General features: G+C 41.2%; 2 protein-coding genes across 2 annotated transcripts; both read left to right on the top strand.

The window, feature by feature from the left end:
- Positions 1 to 1,698: 1,698 nt before the first annotated feature.
- Positions 1,699 to 5,782, top strand: PENK (proenkephalin). The gene is made up of 3 exons (XM_085221148.1): positions 1,699 to 1,902; positions 2,172 to 2,313; positions 4,804 to 5,782. Exons 2-3 carry the CDS (start codon positions 2,176 to 2,178, stop codon positions 5,467 to 5,469), a joined length of 804 nt encoding a protein of 267 aa, XP_085077274.1. The 5' UTR covers positions 1,699 to 1,902; positions 2,172 to 2,175; the 3' UTR covers positions 5,470 to 5,782.
- A 9,596-nt stretch (positions 5,783 to 15,378) lies between these two features.
- On the top strand, positions 15,379 to 26,007 carry LOC100550995 (epidermal retinol dehydrogenase 2-like). Its single transcript, XM_003205059.5, has 6 exons — positions 15,379 to 15,702; positions 18,199 to 18,330; positions 19,685 to 19,784; positions 21,435 to 21,579; positions 22,553 to 22,675; positions 23,196 to 26,007. Exons 1-6 carry the CDS (start codon positions 15,379 to 15,381, stop codon positions 23,287 to 23,289), a joined length of 918 nt encoding a protein of 305 aa, XP_003205107.2. The 3' UTR covers positions 23,290 to 26,007.
- Positions 26,008 to 26,589: the final 582 nt, after the last annotated feature.

The raw sequence follows: 26,589 nt of genomic DNA, 5'->3' as shown, positions 1-26,589 counted from the left end.
CTACCTAACTCCCCTGCAATGAGCAGGGACATCTACCTGCCTTTTTCTCAGACCAGGTATATGCTTTACTCCTTCCTCACCATGTCTCTTCTGCTCTTGAGGTCTGCACACTATCTGCAGGGCTTATCTGCCTCTCTGCGCACTGTGAGATGCCAGCCCTGGCTGGCTTTCGTCACAACCAGACTGCACACATCTGTGACATTAAAAGTGTAGCAAATGAGGATGCAGACGTAGCAGCTGAGTGGGTAGGCTGAGCACATGCCTGCATGCAGAACTGTGGCAGCAGGAGCCAGTCAGCCCCAGAACGTGGGAAGGGGAATAATCATGATCCTAGTGAGCTATCTGTCCCACCACAGCATGCTATTAGAGCGCAAGCCAATAGATGATGACAGAACTGATGGTCAGAAAGGGAGGGTCAGTACTTGACCTGGAAGATTCATCTGATATGTCCAAAACACGGGGGGAAAAAGTCTATTTTTAAAGAGAATCCTAACAGCAAAAGAGGCATGAATGTGTCACCTCTGGAGTTAGTCAGAGCCTCCCCAGTCACCCTACCCGGGCAGAGCCAGGAGGCCACAGTGTACCTGTCCAAAGCCCTGCAGCACACATGCTGACTCAGTGGCACAGCAATTAGTCTGTTACTCCAAGTGCTGAAACAAGTACATACATGGGGTGGTTGTTAAAAGGCTACCCTATCTCTTGAGGGTTCACTAACCAAGTCTGGCTGAGACTACTGAGGAACAGAGGGGTTGGCTTCCTTTTCATATACAATGATTTTATACAAGAGCTGTCTTTGATATACTTCTGCTGCTCCCAGAATGCACTTGAGCCTCCTTAATCGGAGTATTTGATGCACAGGCCAAGGTGGCACAAGGCACCACTTCCATACAGTGACAGCACTGGGGTCCATGTTGGTCCTGAAGGACAAGGGCCTGGCTGTGCTTCAGACCTGTGGAGGCACAAACTGAAGTGTCTTCCTCTTACTGAGTTGGAGAAAACCCTTAAAGGTCACCTGGTCCAACTCTCCTGCAATGAGCAGGGACACCTACAGCTACATCAGGTTGCTCAGAGACCCATCCAGCCCAGCCTTGAATGTCTCCAGGGATGGGTCATGGACCACATCTCTGGGAAACCTGTTCCAGTGCCTCACTAACCTTAGCATAAAAAAATTTCCTTATATCCAGCCTAAATCTCTCCTATACCCACTCTAAATCTCTCTCTTCCCTTGGGAGAAGGGTACCCTTATGGAATTTCATTCAGCAGACCGTGTGAAGTCCCTTCACTCAGGCTCAGAAATGATGAACTCAAAGGACAGCAAATGCAGAGAAGAACATTTCCCACTGTGAGGGTCTACCTCGAGGCAGAGAGCTGCAGAGCAGCACTTGTTTGCTTTGGCAGAAAGAGGGCTGGGAAGGAAAATGGTCACACATAGAAACACCAGGAGAAAAAAAAAAAGCTCTTTAAACTGCTCCGCACGGCTACGCTGCCCGACTCACGCCGATGCTGCACGCTTCCACCAGAGCCCGCTGTCCCGACGGCCGGGGCACTCGCCCACCCCGCCGGAGCCACCCGTAGAGGGGAGCAGCGATGCTGGGGGGGTCGGGGAGGGATGTCGTAGGTGCTGCGTCAGCGGGAGCCCGGCGGCGATTGGGGGAGATCGCGCTCTCCCCGCGTTCCCTAATTATAAAGTGCCCGCTCCTCACACATCGCACCCGCTCCGCTCGGCTCGGCGCGGCTCGGTTCGGCCGGTATCAGCCGCGGGCTGTCCGTCCCTCCCCCCTCTGGAGTTGCTCCGGAGGCGCTGGCCGCTCAGCCCCGCTACAAACACCCGCGGCTCGACGCCGAGGCTCCAGCAGCGAGGCGCTGCCCAGCGACCGCCGCGAGTCCCGAGGGGAGCGCTGTGTGAGTGCCCCGCGCCGACGGGGCGGCTCTGCCGGGGGTGCAGCGCCGGGCTCAGGCGGGAGCCGAGGCTCGGGCTTTGCGGGGGATGCGGTGAGGGGTTTGGGACGGGCGCTTCCTTGGACGGCAGCCGTTGGTCGCCGTGTTCTTATTCTTGCGAGAGTTGCACGCGGAACGCGGTTGAAACAGCGTCGGCCGAGCTTTTTCCAGCCCCGGGAGGGGTGGGGGTGGCCGGGGTGCCGCGGCCGCCGTCTGACCTCTCCTTCTTGCAGCCTCATGGCGTTGCTGCTACGGCTCGGCTGCTCGCTGCTGGCGCTCAGCACCTGCCTGTTGCCGCGGGCGCGGGCGGACTGCGGGCGGGACTGCGCGGCCTGCGCCTACCGCCTGGGGCCCCGCGCCGACATCCACCCGCTGGTAAGCGGCCGGGCGGGACGGGACGGGACGGGACGGGGGCAGGGAATGGGGTAGGGAACGGAGAGGGACGGGGCGAGGGGGACAGCGGAGTTGGGTTGGAAGGAAACAGCGCGGGGTCCCCTCGCCGGGCAGCCTCGGGCAGCGGGGGAAGAGCCGAGTTGGGGCTGAAGGGAACGGGATCTCGCGGCGAACTCCGAGTCCGCCCGGAGCATCGCTGTCTCCTATTGCGCTGGTGGTGGAATTAGCAGCGTGCCCGTAACCATCCCTCTGGCATTTCAGCTCCTCCCGAGGTAAATCACGTTACAAAGCTCCAAGATGTTTTTATTATTGTTATTTCATTTTTTAATGACGTTGAAATTATTCGATAATGCAGTCAGAGAGACAGCACAACTTGCAATGTAAGCACAGACGGACCGGGGTCCGGTGCCGGTGATACCGCAGCCCCCGGCCACAGATTGCCGCACTCTCAGCACCTCTCAGTGCTCAGGAAAGTTTTCCTCTTAAGGTCTCATAGGTTGTTCGGGAGTAAAAAGGAAGGACTGGGGCTGTTCTGTGTGCAGAGTTCAGAGCACTGAGCGCATCTGCTTGAAGTGCTTGCTCTGAAAGGAAGGACTCGCTGGTAACCACAGTAGGTTTATGGCATTCTTAGGATGGTTCTGAAGTTCTGTTTACATTGTATATATTGCTCTGCATACATTCAAATATTCCAGATTTCAATGAAGCTTTGGCTTTAATGCTAACCAGAAAGAAGTGGCAGCTTGCCCTTTTGGAGGAGGGCTGTGTGTTTGTTGTGGGTGTCTGTATAATGTAGACATTCTCCTTTGCATACTTTCAGCAGTTATTCAAGAATTACATTTCCACCCGTTAGCAACACTTATTAGTTTAAATGGGAAAAGAAGCAACGTGCCATAACATGTATTTCTTATCCGGGTACAGTTTCTGGAGACAAATGTTTCTTGATACTGGTGCCTGGTAACATCAGAACTGATTTTATCATGTTGTATCTGTAAGATATAGCCTGGTCATTCACATACTTGAGATGGCGTACGTTCATTTGGCAATAGGCTATTTAAACTTATTGAGAAGGGAAGAACAGATTTATTCTTGCTTTGACTTAGATCAATTTCAAAGGCAGGCTGAAGCTGAGATCACATTCGGTTTATTGCACAAGTATAGCGTAATAGAAATAAGCATGGAGTGTGTGATAAAATAAATCATTGTGTTGCAAAGTACAGAAGTCCATTTCATTTTCTTGTGATCGTATCAAAAATTGTGTGCCAATTTCTCAGGATAAAAGTGAGCTCAGCAGACAGGTAAGATCAGAGGTAGTGAGAGATGGTCAGAGAGATGTTAAGAGAAAACTGTGCTGAGATTTAGTTTCACACTTTTCAAACAGTTTGAGATCCTTAGAGAACATCATCCAGACAAAATAACTGTTTTCATTACTGAAAAACTTGATGATTTCTTCTTTTTGCAGCTGAAGAGTTTGGTTTCACAAGTAAACTCCCCAACACAACAGAGATGGGAGCTAATATGTATGTTACTATTAACTGGTTACCTGATATGTGTGCAAGTGCTGAAAACTTTTGTAACTCCTATCCTGAAAAATTTTCTTTACAGTCAAACACAGCTCAGGATGTTTTTCCTCTTTCTGATTATCACTGCTTTCTAAGTCAAGCCAGCAAAACCAGATGTTTGATTCTGCCTAAGAAAGTCTGTAGTTCTTCATTTGGAATTGGCACGCGTTTGAAAGGTCTGCTCCATAAATTAAAACAAATTGTATTATACAAAAATACAGCCTTTAGAGCCATGCACTGCGTTGAAGGTGCAGAACAGTATGATACAGCTGGCATCTTTGCAACAGTGATGCCATTTGATTTATTCCAAGTATCATAGAATCATAGAATGGTTTGGGTTGGAAGGGACCTTTAAGATCATCTTGTTCCAACCCCCTGCTGTAGGCAGAGACCTCCCTCTAGACCAAGTTGCTCAAAGCCCCATCCAGCCTGGCCTTGAGTGCTTCCAGGGAGGGGGCATCCACAACCTCAAAGCTTCACGGAATCATTTGAGTTGGAAAAGGTCATCTAGTTCCACTCCCCTGCTTCTTTTGTAACATAACTGTTACTTTTAATGATGCACATTTATTATGCAGTGAACCTCAACTGGTTTATAAATTCCCACTATTAAACACAGTAGCTCATAAAAATTCACCCTGGTAATGGAGAGGCAAGGGCTGTCTTTGAAACAGAATCCTAGAGATGGCCTTGGCATGCAGGAGCAACAGCCCAGCTTGTATCCCCTCCCTTAGAGTGGGTATTGCCAGGTCCTTCACAAAAGCATATGAAAAACTTCAGGTGCTGACAAAAAGAGTAGTCCTTCCAAGGCGCTCATAAAGAGAAGCTCCCTTGTGGTCTTTTAAAAAGAAGAGGAGCTAAGACAAGATGTTTGTTACTATCGAATCACCCTTAGTAAACCACATCCGTTTTACAGGCATGTACACTAGAATGTGAAGGAAAACTGCCTTCTGCCAAGGCCTGGGAGACCTGCAAGGAGATGCTGCAGCTGACAAAACTGGACCTCTCTGAGGATGGAAACGCTGCTCCAGGAGACAAAAAAGAGCTGGATGAGAACCATCTGCTTACCAAGAAATATGGGGGCTTCATGAAGAGATACGGGGGTTTCATGAAGAAAATGGATGAGCTCTACCACCCAGAGTCAGAGGATGAAGCTAATGGAGAAGAGATACTGGCTAAGAGGTACGGAGGGTTCATGAAGAAGGACTCAGATGACGATGCCCTGGCTAATTCCTCTGATCTGCTGAAGGAGCTTTTAGGAGCAGGGGATAACCCTGAAGCGGCGCATTACCGAGGAATAAATGAAAATGATGGAGACGTCAGCAAAAGATACGGCGGCTTCATGAGAAGCATAAAGCGCAGTCCAGAACTGGAAGATGAAGCCAAAGAGCTGCAAAAGAGATACGGTGGTTTCATGAGAAGAGTGGGGAGGCCAGAGTGGTGGCTGGATTACCAGAAACGGTACGGCGGCTTTCTCAAGCGCTTCGCTGATTCCATTCTCCCTTCAGAAGAAGATGGGGAAACTTATTCCAAAGAGGTCCCAGAGATGGAAAAGAGATACGGTGGATTTATGAGATTTTAATACCTTTCCCGTTATCCCTTTTGTCCTAAATGAGAGAGACTGCCTTATTGGTCATAACTTATTGTAATGTGTTGCTTGTACTGTACAGTTTTTTTACTGTCCTGGTTAATGATGCAACCTGTGATCTGTTGTTCCAGGTCCTGTGTTCTTTCAAGTCAAATAACTAATTTCTGGTTTAGTCAAGTTTCAGTCTGTGCTGTAGTTTCCACGCTAAAATGATTTTGATTACTGTATTCATTTTCTTTAAACAGGAGGTACATCTACAGTAGAATTGCTTTACTGTATATACAATAAATTCTTCATCCTAACTGCATCAATTCTGAAATGCTTTTTTTTCTGTTATTTAATCAAACATATCATTTTTTTCTTAACGGTGAGCGTAGTAATGCCAACACGTTCTGTAATTACAGAATTTGTACTGCACACACAACACCTGAAATAAATTTTTGTTTTTAGTTTTCTCATCGACTTAGAATACCAGAATAATAAATATATGCTCTAAAGAGGATATTATTGTATTTGCTCTATCTGCTCTCATTTTAACCAATTAGCTGAATTCATTGTCCTTAACCATTTCATGTGAAAACAGTTCATAAACATCTTTTACTTAAAGCTCTAAAAACATTTCTCTAGTTTGCAACACAGTGCCACAGTTGTTTAGTGACAGCTGTTGCATTCATCCCACGTAAGACTGTATGTTTGGCCTTTAAGTTACAGACACTGACTCAAGAACAGTAGGTGAATTGGTGCACAATAAACATGACCAAAAACTTCATAAAAAAAAAATCAAAATTCTATTTACGGAGCACCTGACAAATGGTTTCCTACAGAGCAGCTTTCTGTTTGATTCCTCAGCTGGTATAAAGCACTTTTACATTACTGAAATATGGGAAATTGCTGGTCAGTCTTGTCTATTTCAAATGAAGACAGTGTAAGTATATATGAGAATAAACAGGAAACCCATCACCAGTCTTTCAGCATTTACACTGAAGGGCAGCTCCCACCCCCATTTATGCTTCCTTGTATATTTCTGCCTGACTATTCCCTTAGCTTCCTAGAGCAGGTGTCAGCACTTTTCCCTCACCTACGGCTGCTCGTTACCTCCCACACATTAATGTGATAAAAATCTCCTTATCCACGCATACTGACAATAATTTCAGGCAAGACATTTAAAACCATAGGTCTTACACTTAACATTTATATAGACAAAATTCTCAAAGCTGTTTAAATATTTGACTACTACTGAAATAATTTGTGGGAGCTAGATGTCTAAAACCACCTCTGGCTCTGGGCTTGGTATCTGTAACTTAGATTTGCACAGTAATTCCTACTGACATAGAAAGCAGCTTAAGGGTCTGATTTTAAATTCAAGACAACAGGGTTTTCTAGGTACTCAGTACTTTTAAACACTAGTCTGTAGTGAAGTGTCCAAATACACACTTATAAGCCTAATAGTTGTGATAATTTTTGGCTTGGCCTTCAGAGAATTCTCTGAAGCAGCCAAAATCCTGCCCACTCACAGGTGAAGAATGTGGAATGGGCTCCTGGAACACATCAGCTTGTAGAGTTTCATCCAGAAGGACTTCAGGCTGTGCCACAATGCCAGCCAGGTCACGGAGGGCATGCATCAGCAGGTGTGCTTGAAAATCACACTCCATAAGGAACTAAAATCACAATGCAGTTTCTCTCTTATATTCCAACATTTATTCACTTCTCCCTAAAGCTCACTTCCAATTTAGTTTAAGAGAGGTTTATGCGCAGTTTGTAGCTGAAATGAGCACTGCTGCATAGATTTGGCAGTGGCAAAAGGTTTACCAGCTGTTGTCACCCATCCCTCACAGTTAACAATTTTATGATTTAAGGAGGAATGAAACTCCCAAAATTGAAGTGATCTAGCATGGATCTTGCAGAATGAAGTATTTTCATCTAAACCTTTTCTCTTATTTTACATAGTAAGAAAGAACTTTACATTAAGTACCTCTAACTGGATATAAGAGTGAGAACATCTCACTCTTGGTCCATGTTCTGTATAGATCCCATAATTTTCCTCTTATAGAACATCCCCGGGATTGTCAATTCTCCAGATGATTATTGAGACAGCTGTATAGCTCTACTGAAATGAAAGTAGAAAAGAGGAAAGCCTGGTATCTGGAAAGAACATTGATTACGAGAATATTCTCAAGGAAGAAATGTCACCCTGTGACCAAAAACCAGATTCTACGTTTCCTCTCCCTGGCTTTTATCATTGTTCTTGGCACCTTTACATGGCAGTCAGTATCCAGAGTTAAGCCACATGTGATATCACTGGTCTGAATACTAAGTATAACAAAAACTGAATATGAACAACAATATGTGGAAGGATCCAGTCCTGCCAAAGGGCTTAATGCTTCTGCATTAGGAAGAAAAAGAAATTGAAAGAAAAAAAATAGTCTAGTTGAGGTGGGGCAAGGATGAGCTGGGCTTTTTAATAGGAACTAACTAAAGCAAGGATGCAAAAAAGGATTTCCTGAACCAAATGAAATTCACATAGGGGGGTAGATCATGAGTGAGAGATAAGCTAATGCGTAGAATGGTTTCTGAATGCAACACTGCATGCAGCTGGAGCTCTGCCTTAAAGCATAAGCTGAAATCTTGAGATAATGAGGAAAGGTCACTGTGCTATTCCCACATCTTACTTTGTGCGTTCTCAGATGAGCCTGGCAGATTCTATTAGATGAAACATGCAGAGCACAACTTTGAATTTCCTATATTTTTACTGTTAAACTATATTTAATATGTAGTGCAATATACAATAAATATAAAAAACTATTAAAGTGTTATTACAAAAGTTACTTCGTAATTATTTGTAGGTATAATTATAATACTTTATAATCGTTTATAAGCATTTCATAAATACAAGAAATTATAACATAAATGTTCACTATTTCAGATAATGCTTCCCCAGATAGAATATTTGTAAGAACACAAATATGTTGTAATTCGACACACTGAAACAGTTATTATTAAACTATTAAATATTATTAAAAAAAAAAAAAACAGGGATCTCCTAGAAGGAGTCCAGTGAAGGGTCACAAAGATGATAAAAAGCCTGGAGCACCTCCTGTATGAGGAAAGGCTAACCCGAGGCTGTTCAGCCTGAAGAAAGGAAGATTGTATCACACGTACATTGCAGTAATAGTCCACTACTCCCCCTGCCTGCTCAGGCTGGGGAGATATCCTGAACCCTGCTGTAAACAACAAACAGCATAGCAAAGCCAGCTGTAAGTCATTAATCCAAGCATTCAATTACTAATCCCATCAGCCTCATTTAAAGCACACTGACAGTTACATATCCAATTAACTGTTGCTATAGAAAACAAAATTGCTTAGAGATATTTGACAGACAAATCTTAAACAGCCCAGCAGGGATACAGAGTGAATTTGTTTAATTAGATTGTGACTTTACCTAAATTGAGCATTTACTGTAAGCCCTGCTGAAACCACACAATGAAATCTCTCAGAGTTAACAGGTCATCGCAAAAGCACATCACTGTGCTAAATGTTTTGTTAAAAGCACTGCACTATACTGCTTCCCCAGGGAGAAGTCTGGCATCCCCTTGTATGAAGATTGTCAGTGCTAAACATTCTCATAGATATCAATGTCTTTATGTGTATGAATCATAGAATGGCCTGGGTTGAAAAGGACCACAATGATCATCTAGTTTCAACACCCCTGCTATGTGCAGAGTCGCCAACCACCAGACCAGGCTGCCCAGAGCCACATCCAGCCTGGCCTTGAATGCTTCCAGGGATGGGGCATCCACAACTCCTTGGGCAACCCGTTCCAGTGAATCACCACTCTCTGTGTGAAAAACTTCCTCCTAATATCTAACTCTAAACCTCCCCCGTCTTAGTTTAAAACCCTAAATCTGTCCCATAAATCTCCCATCTTAGTTTAAATCCATTCCCCCTTTCCTATCACTATCCACCCTCATAAACAGCCGTTCCCCTCCTGTTTATATGCTCTTTTCAAATATTGGAAGGCCACAATGAGGTCTCTCTGGAGCCTTCCCTTCTCCAAGCTAAACAAGCCCAGTTCCCTCACCCTTTCTTCATAGGAGAGGCTCCTATATGTGTATGAGCATATGTGATCTTTGCCTCTTGCCTTTCTGCCATTCCTTTTGTCCTGCCACAGTCTCCTCCAGACCCTCAATGAGTGTTTCTATAAGACTGTGCAACAGTTTATTTTCTGAGTACATTACAATGTATGCATTGATGTGCACCCAAGCTTGCAGTGGGGTCTACATGCAGACCTCTGACCAAGGATCTTTGTGATTGCAATCTCTAATTACAGTATACTATGAAAGCTGTTCCTACACTCCTATGAGGATCTGCGTCCTAAATCTTAGATTTAATGTCTCTGCAAACATTCTAAAACAATTATTTGGGTAATGTTTTTTTCCTCTTTCGTGAAAAGACAATGCCAACAGAAGTCTAAATGACAGGTGAATCTCTCTCATAAAAGCAATTGAGTCAGATAAGTCACATAAGCATTTCTTAAAATATAGACAACATTTTTCTGTCATGATCTGCAGTATAAGTAGATTTTCCAGTGGGCCTTGCACGTTTCTCCAGATTTCCATTTTCATTTCTGCAAATAACTAGCTGAGAAGTGTGTAAAACAGGGCTGAAATTTCTGCTGCACCACATTTCCCCATCTAAAAAATATTCAGAAGAACAATGGCGTTGTATTGTACTTCTTGTTAATACAGCATGCTGTGACAGCTAATGACACAGTTAATGTGACAAAGTCATTCTCAGGAAGCAATTAACTCATTATTTTCCCGTCAGTCAGAAAAAAAGCTGTCAGCTTCCATTTGAACAGGAGTAGTGGAAACTTGCCAAAGTAAAGAACCTTTATGGGTACCCATGCATACTTAAATTTTGGATCAGCAGATCCAGGATACAGGAGATGTTTTGCTCACAGATATTTACCATACTGAGTTTTTCCATAGCAGAAGAGAGCAGAATTCCCTGAATGGGGTTCTTGGACTAGATGAAGAATACTGCCAGTTGCTCCTTCTGAATTGCCCAGTAATCCCATAGACATAAGGAGTTTCACCAGCGCTACATAAAATGTCTGTTCACTGCATCATGACCATTCACAGCACATAGATACAGCCAGCTTAAATCAGTCACAGATTGATGTTATATACTTCTTGTTCAAGTCCTCACAAACCTGGACTTTTTCATTTTAACTTCATTCCACAAATATCATTGAACACTAGTAGCCTGCTGAAAGCTCCTTTTCCTTTTCCTGGAAGGCCAGCTCTGTTCTGAGCTGCATTAAAAAAGGGGTGGCCAGCAGGGAGGTGATTGTCACCCTCTACTCAGCTCTTGTGAGGCCCCATCTGAAGTACAAGAAGGACGTGGAGCTCTTCAAACAGGTCCAGAGGAGGACAACTAAGATGATCAGAGGGCTGGAGCACCTCTCCTATGAGGAAAGGTTGAAGGAACTGGGCTTGTTCAGCCTGGAGAAGAGAAGGTTCCAGAGAGACCTCATTGTGGCCTTTCAATATTTGAAGGAAGCATATAAACAGGAGAGGGAACAGCTGTTTACGAGGGTGTATAGTGATAGGACAAGGGGGAATGGTTTTAAACCGAAACAGAGGAGGTTTACAGAATAGATCTAGGGTTTTAAACTAAGACGGGGGAGGTTTAGGTTAGATATTAGGAGGAAGTTTTTCACACAGAGGGTAGTGACACACTGGAACAAGGTGCCCTAGGAGGTTGTGGATGTCCCATCCCTGGAGGCGTTCAAGGCCAGGCTGGATGTGGCTCTGGGCAGCCTGGTCTGGTGGTTGGCGACCCTGCACATAGCAGGGGGCTGAAACTAGATGATCATCGTGGTCCTCTTCAACCCAGGCCACTCTGTGATTCTGTGATTCTTACCAGCCCTTACTAATAGTTCACCTTAGGCATATTTGTTTGGTTGGGGTTTTTTTAATCTCCAAATATATGAACACATATTACTTTATGACTAATCTGCACATTAGTTGTTGATACTGACAGAAAAATAATTTTGACTGACTGAAATAATATTTTTCCACAAATTCAGCAGAGATCCAAGGCACTATTAGAGTTTGCAAAAATGAGTTTTCATTTTGTTTGTCTATATTTATCAAAGCATGCGTTTGAAGCAGCACTTTGCAGCATGTGAATGCTTATCTTAAGTTCTAAAAAGACAAGTACAAGTCATCCAGCTGTCCAGTAAAATAAGTATTTATCACCCTCTTTATTAAAGTAATTTCATTCTATCTTTTCCTTTTTGTTTTGGATTTATTTTTGGCAGTACATTTTTAAGTTTTAAATACTTACAATATATGAATGCTTTATTAATATGCTGATACATAATTAATAACAAGGCATTAAAAGCTGCAGAATATAATAATCATTATTCATTATTAATATTTTGAATATATATTGCAGCTCAGAGGTCAAGATACATCTTGCTACCATTCACCTCACCTGTTTGTAAATAAACATCTTCACCTTCTCAGTAACACAAAGATTAAAAAACTAATGCTAGCCTTCTGAAGTTTAATTACAGGAAAGTCAATAAGAAAAGTACCTCTCATAGAACTGTATGCTTGGCTTCACTGGCTGTAGCATTATTTGTTTTCTTTTGTTTTGTTTTTTAATGCAGTCAAATATTGTAGAAATTTTAATTATTGCATTTTTATAACTATTTATGAACTGGAGCTTTTGGTACAAGCCATTTGAAGTTCACTGCACCAAAAGGGAAGTCTGGAACTGTGGAGAAATTGCCATGCATACAGCAGCCAGAAGAATAAGTTTCTATTTGACAACAAAGTTCAACGTTTTGACAAACTGGGACAAATGGTGACAAAAAGCTTTATGTGTTCATGGTTTCCAGATGTTTAATCAGTTTCTAAAAAAGCGACCAAGTCTACCTGGTGGTGAGTGGAATGCAACCTATTCTAAGAATGCAGGGTATCCTCAAACTTCTTTGTCACTTGTATAACCTTCCCTTACTACACTGAAGCCTCTAATTTAGGTATTAAGTTATTAATCATCAGATGACAGAGTGGAACAGACAGCACTGGAACAGGCTGCCCAGAGAGGCTGTGGAGTCTTCTTCTATGGATATATCCAAGACCCTTCTAGATACCTACCTGTGTGACCTACTGTCGGGTACCAGTTTTAGTAGGGGTTTGGACTCGGTGATCTCTTGAGGTCCCTTCCAACCCCTGCAATTCTGTGATTTTGTGATCATTCTAGTCTTAACTACATATGGAATGACAGCTGGATGGTCAGGTCAGCATAAGAGCAGGAAAGCTGTGTGTTTGCATACTTGTGTAAGCATATGCTCTCTAAAAGGCATACTGCAGTTACCTTTAGGCTTGCAAAGTTCTGGTTGCAACACAATTCCTTAATGATGCAGTTTGCTTCAAAACCTTGTCCCAGTAAACAAGTGTCTCCACTGTTTTGTTTCATAACCAGGAATTCAGCTCTGAATCATTTCACCTTCCTGTCCCATAACCGGTTGCATTTCTTTATGTAATTGCTGGTTACAGCAGAACGTGCTCCAAGTTAGCTTACCCACTTACGTTGCATTCATTACTTCTTGCTGGAAACTACACTGCACTGAATCTTTCAGATTCTGCCTTCAGCCCTAAAGACTGTTCTTCAGTTTCACCTTTTTGTGTGATCTAAACAGAATATACACCAACTAATTGTGCATTTAAGTACAAAACTCCTATATAAATGGTGTTAGCACTGAAAGTGTAGAATTCTCCACCATACTGATCACTGTGACTTCAAATTACATATATTTCTGTTACCCTCTTAGTGGCAGAAATGAAGAATAGTCAGTAGTAGTCCAGTGACTACTCAGAAGCTGTCATCTAAGATTTGAATTGCATTTGCAACAGAAGTATCTGAATGAGAGCACGCTGTGACTCTCTTCAAATCCATTTGAACAACTTCCCTGTGGGCAAGACCTGTAGTATCACTTACTCAAAATGCAAAGTGCAAAAAGTACTGCCCTCTTTATTTGCTTTTTTATATAACCAGCATGTGGAAAATGTCACGGTGATCATGACAAACTGAGATGATAACAGAAAAAAGCACGAGTGTGAAAGCTCAGTAGAAATGCCAATTTTTATTCAGTCTTTCACTTCTTGTAAAAAAAAAAAATAGCGACATGACAGAAGTGCAGGATTGTGGGCTTAAAGCTAGCTAACATCTGTGTGAAAAACTGAGGAACCACAACTCTCATCTTGAAAGTGTGAAGCAATGACAGTCAGTTTTACTGTTTTACATGGAGACATTTACGATTAGTGTCTCCCTTTTTACTCCCATTCCAGAGAATGGACAAGCTGGAGATCAGTCATTTTGTTACAAAAGAAGTAGCATTTCATTTCATGCCTACTGCCAGTCCACAGCAGAGGGGGGAAAGGCAGCAAGTGGAGAGGAATCTCCAAGCTCTTTACCAGGACTGTCCTCAAGCCCTGAGCAAGATGCCATGACTCAGGGCCATCCATTGCATTTTGGGCCAGGAAGGCTGTGTGACAGCATGCTTGTGTATCATTAGGACAGGATGAGAGATATTCATTCCACCGCTAGCACCAGGCCAGCCTGTCCTAGGCTCATCCATCCCTTCCCAACAAGCCCAGAAGGTGGGCAGGGCTTAGCTGAGCCTTGGGTCTCAGGGCACACCAGACAGAGGGTGCAGACAAGGCAGCTGGGCAGCAGTGGTAAGCATTGGGCATGGGGACAGGGCCTGGCAAGCAGAGGGGTGTGAGGTACATGGGGGTACACCCCAGCAGACAGGGCCACTCTGGGGTGGCTGAGGGCAAGTGGGAGGCTGGTGAAGGGTCTAGGGATGAGCTTTGTTGTTCAATTGAAAATACAGCATGCCATCTGAGACAGCTGTCTTGTTAATAAGTTGAGCCCCGGCAGTGCTGGCACATTGAGTGTCTGTCATTCGGCAGCCCACGGTTTGTGAGAGGTGGCATGGTGTGGCCCTGACCAGCTGGAGAAAGGCCCGAGCCATCTGCCCTTCCTGATCCTGGATGATTCCTAGAAGTGACTCTCTAGGGACACAAAGGTTTTTGTTTTTCTCAGTTACTGCGCTGTTAAGTCTGGCAACTATTTTTCTTTTCATTGTTTTGAGGAATACTTGTGCAAATACAAAATTCAGCATGGAACTTTGACCTTTTTTGCCTGTTTGACAGCATGCAACCAATATGTTTCAGTAACTTAAAGCTTACCATGAAAAGGATGTGTAAGCTACTGACTGCTGTACAGGAAAAGGTCTGGTCAAAATATGAGAAAAAATACCAAGTTCTAACCTGTAGGGTCATGCTTTCCAGCATATTGGTCATTTGCTCACAAATCAAAATATGCTATGTCATTTGGAAAATATATGCTGCATGGATACATTCTTATTACCTGATTTCTGAAACAACAAATCTCATTTTATGCTAAAGAGCAAAATTATACTTCCTAAGGCTGATATCATCCCAGTGTTTTCAGTCCTTTTTTTCTTCAGTTAAATCAACTCACTATGAAAACAAACTACTCTATAGCTGTTGCCATAGCATACATACGTAAGATGCATGCCTAAAAATCTGAAATAATATTGAGGGCTCTGGAATGAAGCATCTGGAGTGTAGGATCTAGCAGATGATACTTGTCTTAATCCTACAGGTAAGAAGCTGCCAGCTTTCACAAAACAAGTCTTTAGATATATTTTCTATTTATGCCAAAGAACAATGTAAATGAAATAGCTCTTCAAAACTCAATCTCTTTTCCTAGGCGATATCTCAGTGCTTTTAAGTGCCAATGTGATGTTGTATTTCTAGATTTTTAAAACAAAAGAGCAATCTTTGTGCCTGAAAAATCATGTTCGGATGCATCCTGAAGACGCTGAAGTTCCTGGCATTATCCGTGTACATACTCTTCAAAAGTTTCATCCAATGCATATTTCCTCCATGCAAGAAGTCTTTTGCTGGGGAAATAGTGCTTATTACTGGAGCTGCAAATGGGATTGGAAGGCAAATTGCCCTACATTTTGCTCCTTTGGAAGCAACCTTGGTTCTTTGGGACATTGATGAAGAAGGTAACAGAGAAACAACCAGATTAGCCAAAGAAAAAGGAGCTAAGCAAGTGTTTGCCTACTACTGTGATTGCAGCAATAGGGCAGAAGTCTATGAACAGGCAGACAAGGTAAGTTACAGCTTCTGGTTTCTGATTTTCCTTCTTGCTTGTGATTTTCTACTTTCTACCTGGAATCTTAGAAACTATGCATTCAGTAAAGGGAGGTAATCATGTACAATGATGACTGTTCTCTTATTGACAAGTAACTTCTAGATGGAACTTAAACTATTTTTGTTGTAAAGTAATTGGGTTTAATCTGTTCTGCTGAGACTTACACATCTCCAGTATTCCTTGTGAGGTGGCAACTTCTTTTATATTAGAAGTGTGGTATATGGCAGAGATTAACCCTATGAATGAATCTGCTAGTCTTCTAAATTTCTGTAAGATATCAAGAAACAACAACAAAAAAGCAATAGAACATTGTAAGGAGGGAAGTCCCTTTGTAGTAAACTGCAAACACCTTACCCCATTCAACCTGTTCTGTCTCCTCCCCTGAGCAGCACAGGGGAAGAGGGAATGTGAGCTGTGGTCAGTCCCTAATGCTTTGTTTATGTCATTCCTTCATGGTCACTCCCTTCCCCTGCCCTGTATGCATCTGGAACTGCAGTTCTCATGCTCAAGGTATTCTTTTAGTTGTACTTGCTACCAGCACTTGGGAGCACATCCAACCAGCTTTACATGAAAAAATAGTTTCTGTTGGAACAGTTGGTGGTAGAACCACAAGTGGTTTCATAACGCTACTTGCACAGTGTGATTAAGAATGTATCTATCATAATAACACATCTGCAGAGATGAACACATTCTGGCCCGTGCTGACCCCAGTTTTCAAGGAAAAAGATCTTTGCCAATTGAGTATTACAGGTCAGGTTATCCTCACCATGTATGTCTCTTATTATTACTCCTACAACTGCAGTCCATAAAAAGAATTCCAATTATTTCAACATTCTTAATATCAAGATCTTAATATGTTATCATCTCCCAGCAAGTTGCAGGATCAGTCAAGCAACTTGTGATCAGCACTTCAAATGTGATACTTGATCCTTATTCAAAATGATACTACAAATCAATCTGCCATTCTTCCAGAATGCTCTTCTTGCAAGAAAAAAGAAAAAAGAAAAACAAACAAACAAACAAACAAAAAACATTTAAGAATTCACTAAGATCAAATATCTTTTAAAAAATAACATTTTAAATTGGCTTTAATTCCCTGTTCCCATAAATGCTGATTGCTTCCTGGAAAGACATGCATCAGAATGATCAATTTAAGATCATGTAAGTAGTATCTCTGCTGGAATTTTCCATTGATGGTGCATATTTTGAAGTAAGTGATTTTTGTTCTCAGTTTAACAGAGACTCAAACTGTTTTGTGCACTCAGACGATTCTCAGCCTCCAGACACATTAACCAGGGCTCACTCTGCAGAACTTGTTGTGTCCATACTAGTGATGAGAACTCTGACATGCACAGACTGACCTACAAGTAGAAACTCAAAGAGCTTTTTCGGATTCCTGAATTGGTGTGAAGGTGTTGAATTATTGTTAATTCTACAAACATTTTTTCAGGTATTTTTGGGAATTGAGCAGTCATATAGGGGCAAGAATTTTATTTTCTTTAAGATCTATTCAGCCAGGAGCATCCTCTACTACTGGAAATACATGTAACTTTTTATTAGTAATATGAAAAGTCTTCAGCTTGGACACAGGAGATAAACCAATAGCAGAAAAGTTAATTTATTTGGTTTTGTTTGAGATATTCACTGCAGAATAGCTTAGGTATGTTCCTATAATGGAAGCTTTATTTCTAGCAAGCAAATCAGTGTTCTGAAGGAAGAGAACTTAGGAAAAAACTGATAAAGAAAATATTAGCAGATTTTTAGAGTCAGGAGTGTCGACCCGGGAACTCTGAGGGAAATCTGATATACATTTCATGAGCTACAAATGCATAGGTGATGTATTGCTTATGACAGGTTTCAAACCCAAGAGCAAAATTAGCAAATATGCCAATTTTAAGTGAGAGGACACCAAGAATCTACAAACCTGTCATACAAAAAAAAAACTGATAGAAATGATAATGATAATTTTAAAAAGTAAATAAATAAGAATAGACACCTGAATAAATACATAGTGAAGAATAATCAGCTTGAGTTTTGTTCCTGCAGGCTCCTTTGAAAATCAGAAATATTTTGGAGTTCAGAAAGCAATCAGACAAATTGGGGGGGTGGGAGGAGGAGGAAATGATCATCAGGATATCTTAAATAGAAAGATACAGACACCATATTTGGCTCAGAAGGGTACTAAGCTGCAGAATGCAAAAAGCTGTGGAGTGCACCTTAGTATCTTCGTCCTTTGTTACTGCTTTCTCCCATGAGCCAAGGGCTGAGAGCCTACAAAGACTTTGATCTCGCACACTAAAACAGTTCCCATGTATCTATGTTTCCAGTACGGGTATAAGCAATTGTAACTGTCGCTAGACTTCTGTCATAAATGAAGCACAGAAGGCAAGTATACTTTCTAATATTTTTGTTCATCTTTTTTTTTTTCTTTCTTTCTTTTTCTTTTTAATTCAGGTTAGAAGAGAAGTTGGGGATGTTACTATTCTAATCAATGATGCTGGCATACTGCACACCACAAAGTTTCTTGACACTCCAGATGATGATTTTGAAAAAACCTTGAAAGTCAACTTCCTGTCTCAAGTCTGGGTAATGTAGATTTTTCTTTCCGAGGGGCCTGAAATGCACAGTCAAATATTTCAGGCAAATTGGAACACCCAATTTGGAAACGGGTGGGAAGGATCTTGACTGGGGAGAATTCATTTTTTTAATCATCCTGTAGTTGGACACACATCACATTGACAGTTTGTCTCACTGTCTCTCAGTAATGTTCACAAAAACCTACCTGTTCAATGTGCTAAACACAAAGTCTTTGTGCACCTGTACTGTGAAACATGTTCTTTCTGTATCAGCTGTGGCTGAAACTACTGCTGATGCTTTGGCTGCTAACTTTTCTACTCTTGATGCTTGCAGACATAAGACAGCATTGTCTAGCATTAGGGAGACATAACCATGCTGTTTGTGTTGATGTCAGACTTCAGGTTGTGCTTTCATTCCTAGTCAGTGTCTTCTTGATGTATGTAGAAAACTGATCTAAATAGTATGTGTTTGCTTTGCTTTGTTTTCTTTCCTCTGGGGGAATTTGATGCTATCTGGGGTCTCAGTTGTCCCTTACTTTTCTCTGTGAGGGAGTGCAACCCTTGCCCCTCTTGCAGTTGTACTTCACATGGCTGAGTGTGCAGCCTGCATCAAGGAAGAACACAGTGCTGCAAAATGCCTCACTAAATGGCATTCCTCAGTGGAAAATCATTGCGGGCAAAATCCTCTAATCATTTTCCAGCCCACAGTGCCTTATTTTTCCACATACCAGACACAAGGGTGCTGGGAGAGATGTTCTTCTTGGCAGATCTGAAGAGACACAGAGCAGGAGGACAGTGACTGAGGGCCCCCTCACCAGAAAAGCGCGTACCAGGCACATATCTGGAGTGGAGTACACACTGCAGTACAACTCAGCTATTGAAAAAAATCTGTAACTGCTCCCATCTTTTTTCATCTCTTCTGCCTCGTAAAACACTGGAGTCCTCCTTAGATAATTAGTACTAACCATCACGGCAGTTTGAGGCCCAGAGTTGTCAGGAAGTAGTTTACGAGTAGGGCCTGTAGCCAACTGAAGTGCCCATTGATGTGTTGGCTTCTAGCTCCCTCTTGTGTACAGATCTTTACTAATAGTCAGACTACTCGAACTGTGAGGATCCCGCGCGAAGAGAAAACAAAAACTTCATCGTTTTTAATAATACAGTTTTAATGCTGACAGATCTTCAGCTGGGGACCTGTCGTTCAAAGAAATGTTGCCTGTCCTTTATGAATTCTTACAGAGACTGCAGATCACTTTGGTTCCTTGCAGAATTATGTTCCAGAAAGTAAATCAAATTGTAAAATCTAATTTGGAATGCAATAGTTTTGACACATCTATCTGTTATGGTATTTTTTATATGTCTCTCAGACTTGCAAGGCTTTTCTTCCTGCCATGGTTGCCTGCAATCATGGACACCTGGTCACCATGTCTAGTGCAGCAGGACTCTTGGGAACCTACAGATTGACAGGTTAGTGTCAACAAATGCTATTAAAAATTATGTCTTCGTGACAATACCTTCTCCTAAAGATCTCAGAAATGCTTGGCTTAAGCTGTTTGTACTGACGTATTAGCACTTAGGAAGAGCATGGAGATAGAAAGGTATATCAGCAGGTAGTGGTATATCGAAAAGGAAGATGGTGGTGTGTTGCCCATATAGCACGGGGAGTCACTGCTGATTTTAGTAGCTAACTGCAGCCTGTCTTATCTCTGCAGAAGAAGCTTGTACACGTGCAGCAGGAGGTAAATAGTAACAATTTCTGTTACTAGTTTTTCTGCTGATGGATGTTTAGAGTCCTGAAAATATGTGGGTTATACCTGGAACTGTACACTTAGCTGGAAAATGTTTTTCAGGTTCAGAAGACACTTGGCAGAATTTTCAATAAAATCCTTTCAAATTAACTGTGTTTTAAGTAATGTAACAGCTCCATATTCTCAGCTGTTTCCTTCAGGAGAGCTGGCTGCTATATCTTGACTATTTCATCAGCATGTGTGTGCTGCTCAGATTCTCTCAAGCCTTTCTGACTGTAACTCTGAAGTTGCTCTGTGAGAATGTGAATTTCACATCAATAAGTATATTTTGTTTCTTCTCTTAGTTGATGGTGTTGTTTTGGTATATATTTGCCACCTATTATCATTGGATTAGATTCTATGTTGATAATGGGACAAGTCTAGTTTTTATCATTTAACTGTAAGGCCTATGACGTAGGCCTATGACTTGCCTGTCCAAGTGTTATAATGTTCTATACAGTAGCTATGCATGTTTAGATTGTTTGTTTCCACCTTCAGGCAAGTTCTGAAGAAGAACAAACAGCCTCTGACACCAGCTTTTGAACTTCTAGCTGAAGTGGATTTGATCTGTTTTCCTATATAAATGAAAAAGCCTTAGGAAACTACATGTATATATTACTTTATATTATATTAAAACAAAGTTTACAGCTGGAAAAAAAATTGTTGAATAGTTTAGGTTGGAGGAAATCTTTGGTGATCATTTGTTCCAAACACCCTGATGAAATCAGGCCAAGTGTAGGTCACGTTGCACAGGACCTTGCATGGTCAAGTTTTTATTGTCTCAAAGGAGATTCAATGTGTTCATCAAGCAGTAAAAATTAGATAGGATTCGGTCTTCCCATGTAAACAAAATAGTATTGTAGTTGCAAGGCAATATCAAAAGGAAAAATAATGTGTTGAAGCAGTATTTGTAAGTAGGGTATTTATGTTGTACCACTAGAAATAATTTTTACTGACATGTAATATGTGATATCAAAGAGTGAAGACCATTCTGAACTAAAACAATGCCTGGTTTGCATATGAGTGTCTGGGAGTGCATATAAAATATTAAGTAAGGCCATCTTATATCCCTCTACAGTTCGCTGGAAAAGTCTTCAGGAAATTATTAATCTTATCCTTAGACACATCTACACCGGTAATGGTCAGGACATTGAGATTAAGAGTTAGCATCATCAACATGTGTAGCATCCCTAAAACACTAATCCAAACCTTCTAATTCATAACAAATTAGTACAAGGTTGTAAGTAGTATTACAAAACATTAAAATTCAGTATATAATACTATGGTATTTTTGAGATATTTTGTATGTTTCTTTGTTTCTCTGTTTCAGATTATTCTGCTAGTAAATTTGCAATCATTGGAATGATGGAAGCCATTGATTCAGAACTGGATGAGGCAGGAAAACACGGCATTAAAACCACAATTGTTTGCCCCTTTTTTGTGAATACTGAATTAATTAGAGGTATTGAAACCGAGTAAGTAAAACATTATATATTGTTTCATAAGTAAAAAGTCATCACTACTCACTAGAAATGCCATATACAGTCTAGCTCTTATAAGGTTGACTTGTTTTTTATTTAGTATTTGGCACACACACAACTGTATCTCTTTGCTAAGAAATCCAAAGTTTGCCTACAATTAATAGCTGACATGCATCAGAGACTGTGCAGTGACCTTGAAATCCGGGAATGGTTAGGGATATGTGGCAGTATTTTAGGCAAATTCACTTTTCAGCAGAATGGGCACTGCTGATGTTCTTTGCCCCATGTAATTTTGGTACTGTCATTACTATTATGGCTGCTAGGATATTTGTCACCTGTCAGTAACAGTTGTCCAGTATTAGCAGATATTGTACATCTCTGAGAACAGCTGTGGTATAAGTACCTACGCTGCTGTATTGTTCTAGTGACAGGAGAGGCTGCAGGCACTGATTCAGCCATTGCAGCAGTGAAGAGCAAACAGTCTTGGTTTTTCAGCACTCTGTTCCTGCACCCGCCACTCATCATCCAGTAGAGGCATGTATTATGCAGAGCTCCTGGCTGGAAACAGGCCCAATCCTGTTTATTTAGCTGCCAACCCAAAATCTAAAATAAGAAAGAGGTATGCAGAGGGCTGAAATCTTATGCATAGAACATCATAAACCACAGATGAGCTGGAATTTTTCAATGCCACAGTCAACGTGGGCATTAACTTCAGTAGGGTCTGAGCTGGGCTTGCACAAAAGTCATCTGTCATTAAAATTTGCAACATCACCAAACTTTTTTCTGTTTGTTATGATCATAGAAGGAACAAGCAGGATTGCACACTGCTTTCCAGGGCTATTTAAGGGGGAGGAGAGAAATTCTTGCATTAAATGATTTCTGTGTTAGAATACATCTCAAAAGTAAAATGTATTTGTATTGTATGTATGTATGATATTCCATAATACTTTATTTCTTGTTTCACTAGACACCCGATTTTACTTCCTATTTACGAGCCAGAGTATGTAGCCAGCAGGATCATAGATGCAATTCGAAAGGAAAAGATGTATCTGTTCATGCCTCCAACTTTACACCTTTCTGGTTTCAAAACGTAAGAACATGTTTCCTCTAGTCTATCATTTCCTTCTTTCCTTTCCCATATGCCTCCAAAATCAGCAAGGTGGTTTAGTTAAAATCTTCCTTTACTTATCATCCCTGCAGTCAAACCAGCTATAGGTAATCAGTTACGAAGAAACAGTTTTGATAGTTTTTATCAATTTTATGGACTGGTATTCCGCTGACACCTTCTATCTCAAATATACTTCTTAAGCTACAGTTCAATATAGAAATCAAAAATTTCCATGGGATGGTACCCTGGGAACACTGCCTGGACTACAACTGTCTGCTTACAGTAACTACCTCCACCAATGCTGGGCTTTCCACAAAACTGCTTGTTTTGTATTTATTTTCCCCATTTCTAATATGGGAGTACCAAATGCATTATTGCCAAGCATGAGAAATAATGTGCATGTGTTCATGTGTTATGAATTTATATTAGTACAGTGCATTTTTATTTCACTTTAGTTTTTTTTTTTTTTAAAGTGAGGCTAACTTGGTGTTTGTCTCATCAGTTTAATTCCCAGAAAAATCATACTGCTCCTGCAATCTTACCTGGGGGTCTACAACAGCTGGGACAAGGTCATAGGTCGGAAGAAGAAAAATTGAAACCATAGTATTGTCAAAACCTCAAGTGCCATCAAACTGGTTTTTTCGGTAAAATCAATTTTTAAGCTCGTTCATTCTTTGACAGAAAAATTGCTTCTTGTGTAATCCTTGACATCACTCAGCATACAATATAATTCTAAATAATTGTCTTTTAATCACTGATTCTCAGTCACAACCCTCTCTCTCATTTTGTGACAGCACGCTGCTTACATACTTATCTGAGCTCTCAAAAATAGTCAGTAAAACCAGGCATAGATGTTTGACTTCATTTCTTACTCTTTGAATTCTCAGTTTCTGAGCATAATTTCAAAGCACAGGAAAAATACACTATTGTTCATGCATTAAGAAAAGCCATAAAAAAAGTTGAACGTCACTCACATTTTAGGAATCTTAGAAGACCTAAACAAGATTTAGTGAATGCCCCCTCCCTGGAAGCACTCAAGACCAAGCTGGCTGGGACTTTGAGCAAGAGGGAGATGTCCTTGCCCATAGCAGGGGTTGGAACTAGATGATCTTAAAGGTCTCTTCCAACCCAAACCATTCTATGATTCTGTGATTCTGTACCATCACTTAGAATAAACAAACCATACAGAATTGTTCTCAGTAGCCCCAGAGTGCTTTATCTTATATTAAGCAACCAAGACACCTGTCATGAACTATATTGCTTTCAGAAACTGTAACTTCAATGAGATAACCTGTTTGTTAGTGTGAAATCTGTGAATCCTAGAAGAAAAAAAGTTCAGGTGGAAGGATTGGTACAGTTATGGGCTGACGCTTGAGAAAATCTCTTCTTGCAACTGGATGGAAGTCACATCCATCTCCTTCAGCCATCTCTCCATGTAAATGAAGCCAGAACGGAACACAGAATCACAGGGGAAAAAACATTTAAGGAGAAGAAGATATGGAATTAGTTATGCCAGAGTATGTGCTGGTACTTAATAGATAAAAATCAATTCTTACGCAAGCTTTTGGAAAATGCTAACAGAGTTTACATGACAGAAAATAAATTTCCAGCCCCAAAGAAGGAATGTACAAAGCACAGATATAGAATTCCACACTGAGTAACTAAAGACCCCCTTAATTAATTACCTACTGCCTGGGTTTGTCACCATATTTGTACTTATCTAATCCCATGCTCAAGTGCTTCCTTTCAGCTGCAGGTTTCTATTGAAGGACACACTCCCACTAAAGCCCTACTTTCTGAAATCTCGCTTTTCTCAAATCACATATCCATTCAATACATCCTTTAAAACACCCTGTGGATATTTCCCCTATGAATATTTCTGAGAGAAACAGAAAGCTATCTGAAATTTGGATCTTTGGAAAACTAGGTTCATTGATTTGTATTTTGAAAAACTCCCCATTGTTAAGATAAATGTCCTTTTCTTCTGACTAGTGAGACAGGAACAAAGTCTAAATTGCTGCCTGCAAATAATGATCCTATTTCCTCAGCTGAAAATAAGTATGTGAATATTGGGATTCCTTTAATTTGGATGAGTGTTGTAATTTAGTTCTCAGTCTATGACTTTGTTTAAGTAACAATATGAAATAGCATGATGTGTTACTTGTGAATTTATTGTGGGCCTGCATATGTTTGATATATAAACTCATTACTTGTGTGGAGAGCATGAATGGGACTTGCATGGTGAGATGCAAACAAATGAAAACCTGTAAAATGAGGCTCCCATTTAAAGTAGTGTTCTGTTAGGGACATTGAGATTTGGTGGACTGATGCTCATTAAAAATCTGGTGTGTCAGAATTAAATACTTGTAACCAAAGAACACATTGGACACGATAAGAATGAAGAATAATGTACAGGAAACAATGCTTTATTTTCTAAGCCGTATTCCACCCACTCTGCACAGCCACCCTGCAGAGCCCTATCCTCCATGGCTGCACTCTGAGCCAAGAGCTCTCTTTGGCTCCGTTTCTCCTGGCTAATCAGCTTGGCTCAAGAAGGAATTTATAAAGCTTATGCTTTCTAAGGCTCACAGTGATTTGTTAGATCTTCTTATCGGCCTTAGAAATCAGTAACTCATTCTTTTCTGTGAAAATATTTCATTACATATTTGTGCGGAAAAGAGATGTGATAGATGATGTCATACAACCATAAAACTGCAAGCCAAAACCTTTCTATTAATGTCCAGAAGACACAATGGGATGCTGTTCCGGGCTTTTAATAAAAAATTATCAGTTTGTGTTTTGAAACACAGTGTCATGCTTGAGAAGCATCTCTGAGATATTGGCAGCTCGTCAGAAATGTATGCTTTCCCCTTTGAGGCTTTTGCCTAGCTCACACAAAGAACACACAAAGAACATCGCCGGGGAAATGCTGCTGTTACTGAAGCTGCAGCTGGGACTGGAAGGCAGCTCCTCCTGCTCTTTTCCTCCCTGGGAAACAATCCTGGTGAAACTGTCGAAGAAGAAACAAACACTGTACCTGTAGCAGCCCTAGACTGATTCAACCTATGTAGCTGCATCAACAGAGAGGTGATTTGTTATATTAGATAAGATATTGCTTTTCTCTCTTATTTCATAATCCTTAGTAAAATATTCTTTCTTAGAGCATATTTTGTGTATAGAGAAAGTTGTAGAATCACGTTTCTTATAAATATCAGCTATATTCTCATTACAATCTTTTTGAGCAAAGTAGTGTTTAAATAATTTTAGGTCATTGTGTAACATTAGAAATCCTTAAATAAACCTTAGTAGCATATGCAAATGTAATTTCTCAGTAATTCTTGTGATCTTTTGGGTATTTTACTGTCAGTGAAACATCTGACACTGCCTGTGACAGTGCCTCAGACAGGGCTCAGCTCTCCTGGCCATACACAGTCTGCTATCAGAAGCTTGCAGTCATTTCAAGTAGTTCATAGTTTTGCCTTTTTAAAAAGGCCTCAGGTGACGCTGTACCCCCAAACAACATAATGCTGGGCAGAAGTATTCTGTTAAAATGACTAACTCAGTGATTATATCCATTTCCATTTAAGCTAAAAGGGTCTCCATAGTTCTGACACATTCCCAACCTCCTACTGATCTCCAGCTGACTTTTCCCAGTATAACCCTGAGGGAAAGGGACCAAGGGATTCAGAAAAAAGAGAAGTCCATCTGAAGTTGCCTGCTGCCATTCTTAGCACAACTAAGTTAAAATTGTTGCTTTTGTTTGGAAGCAAAGACTCCTTCCCTGAAAAATGCTACTTAGTGAGCTGCTTGATCACGTTCAGAGGAAGCCTTACTCATCTCGCTGTAAGATTCCCTGACTGGACCCAAGTTTGGAGAAATGCTGCAGTCTGTACACA

Source organism: Meleagris gallopavo, chromosome 3, assembly GCF_905368555.1.
Source record: "Meleagris gallopavo chromosome 3, MGAL_WU_HG_1.1, whole genome shotgun sequence".
Taxonomy (NCBI): Eukaryota; Metazoa; Chordata; class Aves; order Galliformes; family Phasianidae; genus Meleagris; species Meleagris gallopavo.
Note: the sequence above shows the minus strand (reverse complement) of the source record. Positions and strands in the feature narration are given on the sequence as shown.